This window comes from Acanthaster planci, linkage group LG13 (assembly GCF_054643075.1).
Source record: "Acanthaster planci isolate LZ-2023a linkage group LG13, COTS_SCS, whole genome shotgun sequence".
NCBI classification, from domain to species: domain Eukaryota; kingdom Metazoa; phylum Echinodermata; class Asteroidea; order Valvatida; family Acanthasteridae; genus Acanthaster; species Acanthaster planci.
The window spans coordinates 919719-935536 of record NC_141789.1 but is presented as its reverse complement, the minus strand read 5'-3'; the positions used below and the strand labels follow the sequence as shown (position 1 = coordinate 935536).

General features: G+C 36.9%; 1 protein-coding gene across 4 annotated transcripts; it reads right to left on the bottom strand.

Moving 5' to 3' along the window:
* Nucleotides 1-5257: 5257 nt before the first annotated feature.
* LOC110979864 (cholinephosphotransferase 1-like) lies at nucleotides 5258-15672 on the bottom strand. Of its 4 annotated transcripts, none has more exons than XM_022235983.2 (9): nucleotides 15047-15672; nucleotides 13206-13528; nucleotides 10718-10874; nucleotides 10030-10171; nucleotides 9397-9481; nucleotides 8980-9096; nucleotides 8631-8783; nucleotides 8122-8247; nucleotides 5258-7505 (listed from the first exon to the last, which is right to left on the bottom strand). In XM_022235983.2, exons 2-9 carry the CDS (start codon nucleotides 13434-13436, stop codon nucleotides 7329-7331), a joined length of 1188 nt encoding a protein of 395 aa, XP_022091675.2. In that variant the 5' UTR covers nucleotides 13437-13528; nucleotides 15047-15672; the 3' UTR covers nucleotides 5258-7328. The 4 variants fall into 4 exon arrangements, with proteins under 4 accessions (XP_022091675.2, XP_087001157.1, XP_022091677.2 ...); XM_087145031.1 differs by having other exon boundaries at nucleotides 15090-15672; XM_022235985.2 differs by lacking the exons at nucleotides 13206-13528; nucleotides 15047-15672 and adding an exon at nucleotides 12901-13138.
* Nucleotides 15673-15818: the final 146 nt, after the last annotated feature.

Here is a 15818-nt window from a genome sequence, read left to right as displayed (position 1 = left end):
AGGGGTTAGCCTTGCATTTGAATGAAATTTCCGAAAATTTGGAATTTGTTCAAAAATGAAAACTTGGAAGGGGTTACCCTTGCTTTTGAATGAAATTTCCAAAAATTTTGGGTTTGTTGAAAAATGAAAACTTGCAAGGGGTTAGCCTTGCATTTGAATGAAATTTCCGAAAATTTGGAATTTGTTCAAAAATGAAAACTTGAAAGGGGTTACCCTTGCTTTTGAATGAAATTTCCAAAAATTTTGGGTTTGTTGAAAAATGAAAACTTGCAAGGGGTTAGCCTTGCATTTGAATGAAATTTCTGAAAATTTGGATTTTTGTGATAAGAGAAAACTTGCAAGGGGTTAGCCTTGCATTTGGATTAAATTTCCGAAAATTTGGAATTTGTTCAAAAATGAAAACTTGAAAAGGGTTACCCTTGCTTTTGAATTAAATTTCCAAAAATTTTGGGTTTGTTGAAAAATGAAAACTTGCAAGGGGTTAGCCTTGTATTTGAATGAAATTTCTGAAAATTTGGATTTTTCTGATAAGAGAAAACTTGCAAGGGGTTAGCCTTGCATTTGGATTAAATTTCCGAAAATTTGGAATTTGTTCAAAAATGAAAACTTGAAAGGGGTTACCCTTGCTTTTGAATTAAATTTCCAAAAATTTTGGGTTTGTTGAAAAATGAAAACTTGCAAGGGGTTAGCCTTGCATTTGAATGAAGTCTCTGAAAATTTGGATTTTTCTGATAAGAGAAAACTTGCAAGGGGTTAGTCTTGCATTTGAATTAAATTTCCAAAAATTTTGGGTTTGTTGACAAATGAAAACTTGCAAGGGGTTAGCCTTGCATTTGATTGAAATTTCTGAAAGTTTGGCGGTTGTTGAAAAATGAAAACCTGCCAGGGGTTAGTCTTGATTTTGAATTAAATCTCCGGAAATTTGTGGGTTATTGAAAAATAAAAACTTAAAAGGGGTTGGTCTTGCATTTGAATCAAATCTCCGAAAATTTCGGGTTTGTTGAAAAAAGAAAATTTCAAGGGGTTACCCTTGCTTTTGAATTATATTTTTGAACATTTGGGTGATTGTTGAAAAATGAAAACTTGCAAGTGGTTAGCCTTGCATTTGAATGAAATTTCTGAAAATTTTGAATTTGTTCAAAAATGAAAACTTGAAAAGGGTTACCCTTGCTTTTGAATGAAATTTCCAAAAATTTTGGGTTTGTTGAAAAATGGAAACTTGCAAGGGGTTAGCCTTGCATTTGAATGAATTTTCTGACAATTTGGATTTTTCTGATAAGAGAAAACTTGCAAGGGGTTAGCCTTGCATTTGGATTAAATTTCCGAAAATTTGGAATTTGTTCAAAAATGAAAACTTGAAAGGGGTTACCCTTGCTTTTGAAAGAAATTTCCAAAAATTTTGGGTTTGTTGAAAAATGAAAACTTGCAAGGGGTTAGCCTTGCATTTGAATGAAATTTCTAAAAATTTGGATTTTTCTAATAAGAGAAAACTTGCAAGGGGTTAGCCTTGCATTTGAATGAAATTTCCGAAAATTTGGAATTTGTTCAAAAATGAAAACTTGAAAAGGGTTACCCTTGCTTTTGAATGAAATTTCCAAAAATTTTGGGTTTGTTGAAAAATGAAAACTTTGAAGGGGTTAGCCTTGTATTTGAATGAAATTTCTGAAAATTTGGATTTTTCTGATAAGAGAAAACTTGCAAGGGGTTAGCCTTGCAGTTGGATTAAATTTCCGAAAATTTGGAATTTGTTCAAAATGAAAACTTGAAAGGGGTTACCCTTGCTTTTAAATGAAATTTCCAAAAATTTTGGGTTTGTTGAAAAATGAAAACTTGCAAGGGGTTAGCCTTGCATTTGAATGAATTTTCTGAAAATTTGGATTTTTCTGATAAGAGAAAACTTGCAAGGGGTTAGCCTTGCATTTGGATTAAATTTCCGAAAATTTGGAATTTGTTCAAAAATGAAAACTTGAAAGGGGTTACCCTTGCTTTTGAATGAAATTTCCAAAAATTTTGGGTTTGTTGAAAAATGAAAACTTGCAAGGGGTTAGCCTTGCATTTGAATGAAATTTCTAAAAATTTGGATTTTTCTAATAAGAGAAAACTTGCAAGGGGTTAGCCTTGCATTTGAATGAAATTTCCGAAAATTTGGAATTTGTTCAAAAATGAAAACTTGGAAGGGGTTACCCTTGCTTTTGAATTAAATTTCCAAAAATTTTGGGTTTGTTGAAAAATGAAAACTTGCAAGGGGTTAGCCTTGCATTTGAATGAAATTTCTGAAAATTTGGATTTTTGTGATAAGAGAAAACTTGCAAGGGGTTAGCCTTGCATTTGAATGAAATTTCCGAAAATTTGGAATTTGTTCAAAAATGAAAACTTGAAAGGGGTTACCCTTGCTTTCGAATTAAATTTCCAAAAATTTTGGGTTTGTTGAAAAATGAAAACTTGCAAGGGGTTAGCCTTGCATTTGAATGAAATTTCTGAAAATTTGGATTTTTGTGATAAAAGAAAACTTGCAAGGGGTTAGCCTTGCATTTGGATTAAATTTCCGAAAATTTGGAATTTGTTCAAAAATGAAAACTTGAAAAGGGTTACCCTTGCTTTTGAATTAAATTTCCAAAAATTTTGGGTTTGTTGAAAAATGAAAACTTGCAAGGGGTTAGCCTTGTATTTGAATGAAATTTCTGAAAATTTGGATTTTCTGATAAGAGAAAACTTGCAAGGGGTTAGCCTTGCATTTGCATTAAATTTCCGAAAATTTGCAATTTGTTCAAAAATGAAAACTTGAAAGGGGTTACCCTTGCTTTTGAATGAAATTTCCAAAAATTTTGGGCTTGTTGAAAAATGAAAACTTGCAAGGGGTTAGCCTTGCATTTGAATGAAATTTCTGAAAATTTGGATTTTTGTGATAAGAGAAAACTTGCAAGGGGTTAGCGTTGCATTTGGATTAAATTTCCGAAAATTTGGAATTTTTTTCAAAAATGAAAACTTGAAAGGGGTTACCCTTGCTTTTGAATGAAATTTCCAAAAATTTTGGGTTTGTTGAAAAATGAAAACTTGCAAGGGGTTAGCCTTGCATTTGGATTAAATTTCTGAAAATTTGGATTTTTCTGATAAGAGAAAACTTGCAAGGGGTTAGCCTTGCATTTGGATTAAATTTCCGTAAATTTGGAATTTGTTCAAAAATGAAAACTTGATAGGGGTTACCCTTGCTTTTGAATGAAATTTCTGAACATTTGGATTTTTGTGATAAGAGAAAACTTGCAAGGGGTTAGCCTTGCATTTGGATTAAATTTCCGAAAATTTGGAATTTGTTCAAAAATGAAAACTTGGAAGGGGTTACCCTTGCTTTTGAATGAAATTTCCAAAAATTTTGGGTTTGTTGAAAAATGAAAACTTGCAAGGGGTTAGCCTTGCATTTGAATGAAATTTCCGAAAATTTGGAATTTTCTGATAAGAGAAAACTTGCAAGGGGTTAGCCTTGCATTTGAATGAAATTTCCGAAAATTTGGAATTTGTTCAAAAATGAAAACTTGAAAGGGGTTACCCTTGCTTTTGAATTAAATTTCCAAAAATTTTGGGTTTGTTGAAAAATGAAAACTTGCAAGGGGTAAGCCTTGCATTTGAATGAAATTTCTGAAAATTTGGGGGTCGTTGAAAAATCACAATTTTCAAGGGGTTAGCCTTGCATTTGAATTAAATTTCCCAAAATTTGAGGTTTGTTGTAAAATGACAATTTGCAAGGGGTTAGCCTTGCATTTGAATGAAATTTCTGAAAATTTGGGGGTCGTTGAAAAATCACAATTTTCAAGGGGTAAGCCTTGCATTTGAATTAAATTTCCCAAAATTTGAGGTTTGCTGAAAAATGAAAAGTTGCAAGGGGTAATTTTCGCCCTGCAATTAATTTCAAGATAATTATCTTTGCAAAGAAATATCTGAAAGCTGCAAGCCTTGAATTTGATTTTGTTTTGTTGAAAAATTAAAATCTCTAAGGGGTTACCCTTGCATTTACATATAATTTTCCAAAGATTTGGGTTGTTGAAAATTTGAAATATTTGTAAGGGGTTAACCTGGTATTTCAGTTACATTTCAGAAAATTTGGGGGGTGGTACAAATTGAAATCTGTAAAGGGTTAGATTTGCATTTCAACTAATTTCAGAACATTTAGGAGTGTTACAAATAAAAATCTGCAAAGGGCTAGTCGTGCATTGCAATTAAATTTCAGAAAATTTGGAAAAATTGTTTGTGGAAAACTGTAAATTTATTCATGTATTTATTATGGTTTATTAAATTTGAATCACAGTGGCCAAAGGCCAAAACCAATTCAAATTTCTGTTACGAATTACAATTATATCAATTAAACTTTACATTACAACGTTACTTTAAAAAAATCCAGATATCAATATAAGAATATAAAAGCAAGAAGAAGACAAAGATCCAATCGGGGAGGTCACCCTACACGCAAAACTCCAATAAAAGGAGGTGATTCAAAGCAGAATCACCAAAACAACATTATAAACCCCATGAGCTAACAGGGTAACTAAGTGAGATTCAGAGTGCTCCTCATGGAAATCTTTCCTGATAAACTATTAGCCATAAAAACTACAGCATGACATTAAAATCCTGGCCAATGTATGAAGGGATAGTAGATTTGTTATAGCGATTTTGCAAGGGGTTAGTCTTGCATTTAAGTTAAATTTCACAAACTTTTGGATTTTTGAAAAATGAAAACCTGTAAGGAGTTATTCTTGCATTTAAAAATAAATTTCAGAAGACTTGGCAGTTGCAAAATTAATATCTGCAAGGGGTTAGTCTTGCATTTCAATTAGATTTCAGTAAATTTGTCTTTTGGAAAAAACACATTTATTTGGGATTGGCCTGGATATTCAATACAATTTCAGAAAGTTTTGGGGTTGAAAAATTGAAATTTGGCAGGTGTAAACTTTGCATTTCTACTCAATTTCAAAAACTTTGGGGGTTGTCGAAAAAGTTAAAAATCAACAAGGGGTTAGTCTTGCAATTCAATTAAGTCACAGAAAAATAAATCTTTGCAAAAAAATCTGTGAGGGGTTAGTGTTTCATTTTAGTCAATTTTTCACCTTTTAAATTAAACTTTAAAAAATAAGGGTTTCTGATAAAGTTAATATCTGTAAGCGGAAGTATGTGTGCATGCATGTGTTAATTTTGCTTTTCATTTCTTTGAAGTGGGTGAGTATTACATTTTTATTAACTTTGAAAAAATTTTCATCTTTGCACTGAATTAAAATCTGCACAAGGTTAGCCTTGCATTTTTATTAATGTAGAGACAATTTCAATCTATGCAAGAAATTAACAATTACATGGGGTTAGCCAATAATAAAAATTGATGATTTTTAAAGGAAACTCAAAATGAAAACTCTATTCCAAAGAAGGAATAAAGTGGTAAGATAAAACACAATGCACATTAAATAAAAAAGAAGGTTTACTCGGCCTACTCATAAAATGTAACACAAATGAGGCTTATGAAAATCTTGGTAATTTTTGAAGTAGTATGAGGATTTTACCCTATTGCTGGAACCACAGTTTCCAAGTAACATTGCATTGACTATGTTCTACGAAATGTACATGTACAGTCAAGTTCCATTACAACACAGTCGAAATTGGGACAATTCAGATTACTTTGCTATGATCAGGACTTTGGAATAAAAGGACTGGAAAATCAAAGAAAACGTAACATTCAATAAATTGAGATTTTCAAAATTTGCTCTTTTAGCGATACATGTATTTTGTTCTAACAGAGTTCTAATGAGAGTCAACTGTATAACGTAGTACAATAAAACATAAACATCTGTATTAATTAGAAAGAACATTAAGCCCTAATTCCCAAGAGTGTGTGCAAAACCATTTTAAAATTGGAGGATACAGGACTTTCGGGTTGAGCATAACTTCTACTGCAACCTAAAAACCACGAATTTTAATCAAACATTTCCCGGCCCTCTGCTGCTGCCATATCTAATACCACGCTAAACTCTTCCTCATCACTGCCATAGAAGTGAAATCCTACTGCTGCCACCATGAAGCAACAAATAAAAATCTCTTTGTTAGATAATCTAGTAAAAAATATTACCCGGCAGCTACACCCACTAACAAACCAACTTCTAAATTCAGAATAAAGTGTTAAAAAGAAGCACCAAACATGCAAGCACCCAACTTCTTGGCCAGTAGCTTTCACTAAAAAGTACATGGGTAAAATTTTCCACAACTGCCACTAACCATACAGTACATGCAAGTCTCATTATCAAAACCTATCAACTACAATAAAGTGCACAAATGAAAAAACACATGTAGGTTAATTAATGGATATCATAAACATAAAATAAAAATATGACGGAATCTATTGAAATTATTACAAAATAGTTGGAATTACGTATTCAAAGTCCACATTCAGCTTGGTGCACTCATTCCCGATTTTCAAGCCGAGTCACTGAATCACCAATTTTTTAATAAACCAAGGAATGGTTTTTGGCTGCCTTGGGATGAAGAATTGTTTCGGATCAAGATGCATTTAAATTGTTGGGGGCAATTCAAGAACAAATTTCAGTTTGTGGTTAAAGGGCTTATTACGTCTTTGTTTTGTTATACTTGTAATAAAGTTTAAGTCAGTTGCAAATGGAGGGGGGCAAGGCAGCTGCCCCCACCCCCTCAGGCACGAAGCTGGCCCCTTATCGCTAAAAAGTATCAGCATAAACAAATTTGTTCTTGTGATGTGGCCCCCCTGGCCAGTTGCACCCCTTAATGTCTGAACCTGGCAACAGGACTGATGAAATTGGCTTACTTCTGGATCATTGAGGACACTTCTGGAGTTATTCATGTACTGTTTGGGAGAAAATTGCTACATTTCACTCATATTCTGCATGAACTGCATAAATCGCTCAGCTTGATTTGGTCTGACATCACTACCAATTTGTACCTAGGTCTTGATTATTTGCTTTATTTTTATGTTATTCTGGTAAATAGGAAATGGAGGCTAACTATTTCTTTAAATGCTCTCAAGACTCTGCATTCGAGGCTCCTGTTGACAATTGTTGCCATACTCCGAAAATGTGTAAACCTGACTTAATTAATGCATAAAACAACTACTTTTAATGCATGATACTATACATGGAAGCTCGAATATCAGAGATAAGTATTTTTAACTAGAAATTTTTCTATTGCTATAATTTTTGACCTCTTCCCCCTCTAATGATTGTTTTTCCTGACCTTCCTTTGGTGCTTCCACACCTAACCTTTCCTTTTCACTACAGCAGGAGTCAGCTTGTATGACATATCCTACCGCTGCCATGATTTTTCATTCACCTTTTCTTAGCTGATGGTCCTTGCACTGCGTGTACAGCTTCTCCATCACTACATCCATTGCCATTGGCTGTATCTTTGATTGGGTACCGTGAAATGAACGGCTGATCAAGCAGGTCACAAATATCAAGGATAGCTTTTCTCAAATAGATGAACAAATCTGTTGCAGTGTAAACCTTAACAAAGAATCAAAGTGGCATGTTCAGAATATCAAGAGTTACAGTTGAAACTCGTGCACATGCAACATAAGCAAAGTTTTCAATCGTATGCAGCAAGGTATGAGACGGAGAGAACCCCCCCTGCTTTGTGTTGGTCATTGTCTCGCAGGAATCTGGGGAATTCCTTTGAGACATCTTGGGGGATGTGTTAAGTAACAATAGTCTGGAATGTGTATAGGGATTGGACATGTTGGGGGGGTACCCCTCGGTCTCATTTCTTGCTGGGTATATTTTCAATGGGTCAGGGCACCGAAAACCGGTGTAATGAAGTCCTCCCTGTAAGTGATTAAAGGCCTTTGTTGCTCTCATTAAGGCATACAAGCTCTTTAAATTTTCCTTCCATTTAAATAAACACTCAAAGACGTATCAAATCCAATGGATTAAGAAACACGTTAAATTCCTGAGAACTTAAGGTTCTTTTGTTTGCAATTTAATTTGCCAATGTAGCTTGGTTGGTTTCTTATTGGAAGAGGTTGTAAGCTGTACCAAATTACATTATGCCTTTTTACTGCTTAGTTATTTTTTTCTCACTTGTGCAGTTAGTTATTTTGTCAAGTCTAGAATCCTGACTTACCAGGGTGGCCCACAGCAAGATGTGTCCAGAGAGAGGGTTTCCCAGGAGTTGGTTGGCGAGAAGGACAATTGGCCCAAGCAAAATGGAATCCAATTGAGTCAACTCAGACTTTGTCATGTAAGCAATCTGAAAAAAAAACCAAACTATTAAATATAAATCACTGAGTCCAGATGAATGAATTCAGACTTTGTTGTGTAGGCAATCTGAAAAAGAAAGGATTGTTAGATCTAAAGAATGTTCTATTTGGGTTTTTTTCTTTAATTTCATCCAATCACCTTAGATCATGAGTTTCTGATAATGCTTCTTTTCGCTATCCTTTCCTACACTGAACATCTGATGTTGATTTACAAGTACTGTAAAACCTCTTTTAACTGTTCAGCATATTTTAGCTCGTGATAGAATGCATGCTCATGATTTAAGAAACCAAGCAAAGAGCATCTTTTAACCACTCAAAAAAGAGCAAAAAAGCAAAATCCATAACTTGTACAACATCAAGTCCAAGTACTGACTATGAGTTTGTTGGACATCTTGGCTTCCAGCAGGGCAAACACTATGAGAAAGATGCAGGGCTGGTGGTCAAACAAATTTGTAGTTGCCTTGGTAACAACAGCCAGAAAGAAAATGGTAGAGATGCCCATCAGTGGTGATAAAACGCTGGTGCCCTGTGGAAAAAATGTTTCAATAGTAATGAAAACCAAACTAAATTCATGACAAAGTGTAATCAACTACATAAAAGCAGGCTTGCCATCGAGGGGTTAACTTTCTTATATTGAACACCGTCTGTTCTTTGATATTGTTCTGTTTAAAGTAACAAACAAAGCAGCCTTGCAAATTCCATCATTATACGAGTATATTTACCCCAGTTGTCAATCTGTGTCCTCGTCTCCAGATATATATGGCATGATTGATGAATTTGATGGCACCCATCAAAGCCACAGCAAGCACTATCATCCCTCTCCACTCCATCCCAAACACCTGTAAAAGTCAACCATACCTGTTACTCTCCAGTCAAAAAGAGTCAATTTTTTCAATGTTTGTCTGTTTTAAACTCTCAGTTAGCCACTTTGCGTCCACCTGTTGATTATTTAAGTTTGCCTTGCACAGTTGGAATCCAGTCTGAGGCTTGCTAAACCATTGGGCCATCAGGCCTGGATGTGTTTGTAGCATGGAGATTCCCTGAGCGATTGCTGGTCGACAGCTAAAAAGCTCCTGCAACCGGCTGGAAGAGCCACTGCGATGGCCTGTCTGGATTGGAGTCCTTTACCCCTGCCCTACCTTTTGGACCCAGAACTGTTGCCCAAGGATCGCTGTTAGGAGGAAACCAAAGCAAAGTGCCAGCTCCGACTCCGTGACGTCCAGTCTGCTGATCCAACATATAAAATGAAATATCAGTGTGATCACAGTACATAAAAACTACAGGCAGCATCCGGGATATTCCTCAGTCCATCAACAATGTAATAAATTCCTGTGGAGAAAATAGAGGAATTAATGACCAACTGAAAATAAAGATTTAGTTGTGAAGTAACACAGTAGTTAGGGTCCTTGGAAAATATTGACCTTGCTTTAAAGGAAACATTGTTCAGACGTTATTTGGAATAATTTAAACTCTCATATATAATACAAAAACTGCTGCAAACTGCTTGCTGGCTAGAGAGGCCTAAAATACAAATCACAGAATTTGGAGGGCCTGACGTCAGGTCCTCCAACTTCTGTAATTTCAACACTGTATAACTGCGTTCCACATTGTCCCCTCTGATTTCAGACACAAATTTGCAGCACGTCTCTGAACTCTGATAAACAACGCCCTCTTTACTGTAGCGACATGAAACATTGCCAATTAGAATCATCTACTTTTAACTTTGAATTGCTAAATACACAGGTGCTGTAGTGAATCTAAACATTACTCACGTTCCAAACCTGACCACCCCAGATATGTAAGTCTGCCAATGGGCTGTGTAGAACATAAACATCGCCGAAAACATCAGAGTCAGGAACAGGTCTGGTCGATGACCAAGCCGCATGCAGATTGCCAACTCAATGGTCACAAAGACTGTTGAACGGACCAAAAATATTACTTGTGGAGATTAACATGATACGAAAGAGTACGTCGTAATTTTTGATCTAATGCTACTCATTTATCAAACAAAATGTCAAAAGTAGGAGGGCATGACGTTTCAATTACAGCAAAATCTTTCTCTAAGGCCCCAAAACATAATGTCGCTTAATATTATTTAATCATCGTATCAAAAATTCAGCCATGTTCTTTAACAAGTTAAAGCAAGTGAAAATGAACAAAGAAATTGGAATTTCAAACATGTTATTCTCATTGAAAGAAGCCTGTTCAATACCCTGTGCAAAGAAATCCTGTCCTGCAGGAATCTCAACATTATATCGTAGGGATTATTAAAAGCCATATCATGGGATGAACAGTCACAAAGAAAATGTTTGTTGTCACTGCTGACTGAAGAGCATATGACTGACTTGAGACAGGATTATTTGCAGGTACAACTGCACAATTTCTTATGTGCAAACCAACGTTCTACATCTCTCCAAACTGCTACTTCAATGCATTCTGTTGACTCATTTCAATTGTTACCTGTGGAAACAGAGTCGCTTGCATGGTCGACTAACTCTGGCAGGCTATAGTCCATTTTGTTGGTCAGCCAGCGGTAACACTGCTTTCCGTCTAAAGCGTCGCAGATTTGATACAGGAAAACAGTGATTGCGGCCATACCACATGCCCATCCTGGAACCTGTAGAAAGACATAGATTTACATCTGAGAGATACATAAACCTAAATGACACCTGACTTGTGTAAAGGATCAGAACAGGTGCTCTGAACATTAATCTTTCTGTCCATGTGATATTTTACAATTACATATGAAGTTTAAGAATAATACAGTGAAAGAGCCCCAGGTGGACAAACTGCTATATATGTACTAAGCACAAAACTGACTGCCACAGTACATGTAATATTGACACGTGATCAAATGTTGAATATTTATTTTGGACTCGCATATTCAGAGTACAAACAAGCAATGAATCAAAAATTGTGAATATTCATTTTTTGTGGTTAAAAACTGCACTCTAAACCCTTATACATAGGCTCAATAATTAGGGAAAGCAATTCCTTCTGTTTCTACTTACCAACTGACCCTATTTCTGTGTCCCCCAACACCAGTGTTTGTGGTCAAGCTTCACAAAACACTTCTCCACAATTTTTATGCCTTAACACGCTTACAGCATTCACTGCTGTTTGTATTTTTTTTCCACTAGTGAGATTGACCAATATCAAAAATAGCTGAAAACAGCTGAAAAAAGGCATCAAGAAGCTGGACTGTGAAAATCTCCTATACTTTTGTACACAGTTAGTGAGAAAAAAAGCTGAAATCCAAAACAAAAAAGCTGAGACAACTCAACCCTGGTATTCGTTAATGTTTGATCACTTTTTTCCAAATGCCATTTTGCTATTTCTTCTCACTGTCATCAGTAAGCTTCCTACTTACAACCTGGTATAATTAAATACATGAATAGAAGGCATAATGTTTTGGTACTGAATTATTTAATTCACACTTGCTCCGCCTTTGGCATGATATATCCCAATGTGGGAACTTTGCCAAGTACCAGCATAGAAAAAGCAGCTTTGGCCCTACTTAACAATTCAGCGAACATAGAACAACCTCAGAGAGAAAAAAACCTCCCTACAGTTATACAAGCAGAACAGCTACCCCGGCGTACAATAAAAAATCACTGAACCAAGACTGGACTGCACTGAATGCAGTTTCCAAATAACAGGAAATACAGAATAGAACTACAAATGCGTTCCCTTTGGTTACGGGGGGGGGATTTCAGAAATTAAAGATGATTATATGGACACTGAAGTCGCTGAACTTACCAAAGAAGAAGGGGCCATGTGGTTAAATGTGTGTAACTTTCAAAGTAACTTGAACAACTAAAAAAACCAAGAAACAAATGTAAAATAAACAAAACCGAACAAGTCAATGCCAAGAGAGTCCAGCATTATGTTCACCATTCTTGAATCCATTTTGTTTGAACCTTGGGTGAGAAAACAGCTCATAATCATAATAAAACACCCCGCCTTCACACAACATCAGATGGTCAACTCACAATTTGATTCCACTAGCCTTGACCTCAAAGCTGGCCAACAGTGACAACTGCACCCATTGCAAAGCAGGTACATGTACTTCATAGAGTTTGTGACAGGATATGCTAAATTTACAGGCAAGCACTTCAATGAAACACCCAGATTTGAGTTGAAGGATGGGTCAATCCTCCAACCATTACCTATGGAAATTCAAATAGGTGTGGTGGCTTCCCAAGGCTGGGGCAGGAGGCACTGTTTATTTGAACCGTATGGTAATTACTGATCATATCTTAGCCTTATTGTACTCATAATTTTACCTCAAAATTTATCCTACTATGTACATTTTCATACAGATAACTGGAGTTTTTCAGCCCTTTTGCTTCCTCTTTGTAATATTGTTTAAAATGTTTAGAACAACAAAAATGTGATCAAACTCCTCATGTAAATTACCAGTTTGGGTGTGTAAGGGGAGTTTGTTATATAGGTGGAGTATATAGGAATGTTCCCCCCTTGATGTCTGGCCTTGACAGGAATGATCATCTGTTGATTTGTACAACTCGCTTGGAGAAATTTCTCGAGCTTTCCTGTAAAACTAAACTTTAGGAATAGGCGATAGGCTTAAATTTAACATTGAAGAGTTGGCATACACAGCTTCCTTTTGTGGGCAAACTTACAAAAGAATGATCGAAATCATGCGACAGACATGGCGGCAACTCCATCCTCTACCACCTCCAGACATGCCAATTGCCAAATAAAACTCCACTAGGGGTATTTTTGGAAGAACTGCAATTAAAAATTTTGGAAGTCCAAGTCAAGTCACAAGTTAAAGCTGGTGACATACAAGCAAAAAAACGTGTTTTTTATTCCTCCATGCTTGATTCAACAACTCTGTCAAGTAATAAGATACAAATTTTTACCCGTAAAAGGAGACAATTAACAGACGGAAGACAGACGAAGGAGAGGTATTCTATGTATTTACCTCACTGGTAGCCGTAGGAGAGTAATACATGAGTACGATGAAGCTAGACGTGTTGAGCACCAGGCCAATTATCGTGATAAGATTGCCGTTAATCTTCGAAGAAAGCATGTTGCCCAGCCAGCACCATAGCACCTGCAACGGGGGATCTAAAAGGGTTTGCCCCTCCAGCACATATCGATGTGTCTTCAGCATTTCCACCTGCTTGATTGTGAGCAATCTCCAGCTCTTCATCTTGGCGAGGTTGATGCCTTGTCAGCAATCCGGAAGGGGTAGACAGGCGGCGTGCACGACCGATCGGAGGATATATGGACCCACCAGTGTTCCTATAGTTGAATGCATGAACTGACGTGATAAAGGACAGGCATGCGCCAGACAAGCACGTTCAACTCGCATGCAAATATATATTGTACGTGCAGATTTTACATAACTGTCATATTCAGCAACCATATGGCTGCAATGGCGCCCAAGATCCAAGGGCATTCCCTCATTGAGACGGATTAGCCAAGCTATCCCGTTTGGCAAGGGGATGTAACTGAACCACGTCTATTTGTTTTTAAAAATTGTTCAAAACAAATGTGTTATGGTATATTTTTCTGCTAAAATCACAGATTTTACAGAATTCTGCTGTAGAGATATGTTATATTCTTTTAAATTTTCAGTCAAATTCATGTGACAAAATCAACCAATTTCAGCCATAAATCGGCTAAAGGCCATAGTCTTGTAGGCTGGCCTTATTGTAGAGGCTGTGTTCAATCCGCACAGCAGAGCTCTTTTGACAGGCTTCGACAAACCCCGTACCACCGTAGTTCGTTGAACTACGTAACGTGGTGACATTTTTCAATCGAACCCGTATAGCTATAAAGCAATGTGCACAGTAGGTAGGCTCAAAAGAATGTCACTTCAACCGATTCAACAGGTTAAACCGACAACAGGAGTCAACGAACAACAGATTCAACCGATGGCGGTGCAACTCTATTTTAATTGGCAAATTAATAAAGAAAAATGTAAGTAACTTTATAACTCAAATGCTGAGGTTTGAAATTCTTATTATCAGGCGTAACATCTAAGTATAACAGATTCGAGTTATTTATTTGACAAAGATTAATGGCTCTTTCAGTTCGATGGAGCGTCGTGTCTTGGTCGAGGTTGTTCATTGCCTCTTTTGGGCACTCAGTGGCATTTTTCACTAAGTTCCTGATGATGAAGTAAAGTTGGCGTTACAATACAAGGTAATCCCAAGTACGGTGTGTGGTGCGGCCAAAGGGATTGACTGTGCACGTCTCTCTGGAAGAGCTTCATTGCATAAAATGAGTATTTATGATATACTGTGTGTCCATTGTCTGGCCCCTGACTGGGTCACGGCTTAAGTACTTATAAGGTATGTCAAGTATTTTATTTGATATTAGATATTGAAGTGCATTTTGCAGAATCGTGCCGTATGATCCGGTGACCCTTATACCATTCCTCCATAAAATCACCCTGAACCCTTTGCCATAGCGCTTACTATTCTGTCGACAAGGTTCTTTCCTTGCGTCGTTACTTCCAGGTACATTGAACCCAGCATAGGAGGAACATTTATACCGAACCCAAGTTGTACGCATGGACTGTATCCTTCATACATGCCACCACGTTACCATGTATGATGGAACTTACCATTTACGCCCGCCGCTAACCTTACAGAAAGCTGTACCGTGGGTCGATCGTCCATTTCTAACATTCGAGAATATGCTTCCATTCGAGAAACAAAAATGAAATGCATTACCGTACAAATTAAAATATATCTGTCAGCCGATACCTCTTCCAAAGCTCACGCGGGTAGGTAAAGATTTGAGAAAGCGTACCTTCAAAATGGTCGAATCTTGAGAAGTAACGCATATTTCCTACCAGGTCAACGTGCTTTTCCGCTCCTCATTTTCTGGGCTGAGATTTCGCGGTCCCCTCTTCCTCGCTGACGAGGCTTTCACCATATCATTGATGAAGCGGTACACATGAATACAGTCAAACTATACGTGATGCTGGAATTCACTGAGAATGAGACCTTAGACCAAAAAAGAACCCACGGCTTAAGCAAGGACGACACTGTACACCTCGTGCAGTATGTAGCAAAAAGTGGCTTCACACAGAATTTACGCTGCCTCCAAAGGTGTATGGTTGTCTCTAAATCAAACGGTTCAAAAAGGGTTGTAAGAAAGGTTTCCAGTCGCAGAGCGCAGGGTGAATCTTTATTATAAACGATCACATGACACGCACTTGTAGAAAGTCATGATTAATTCACGGATGCCGTAGTGTGTGACACTATGCATCTATGAGTGTCGTTTGGCCGGTCGCATTTATCATATGAATCCGATAATTAACGCCATCCCGTCCATGACTACGGACATGAGTCACCGACGTTCAACTTTGAGACAACTAAGAAGTGATGACGATGTAGAACTACATCAACCAAATCCACCGAAATAGCTAGAGCCTGATCCTTCAAGGAGAGTACGAAATTGGAGTGTGAATGTGCCTCGGAAAACGACGACACATATAACCATAACAACCCTCGTGATGGTGATATATACTACGCTGGTTAAGGGCGAACATGTGAACGTTGCACCATCCGAGGCCTCA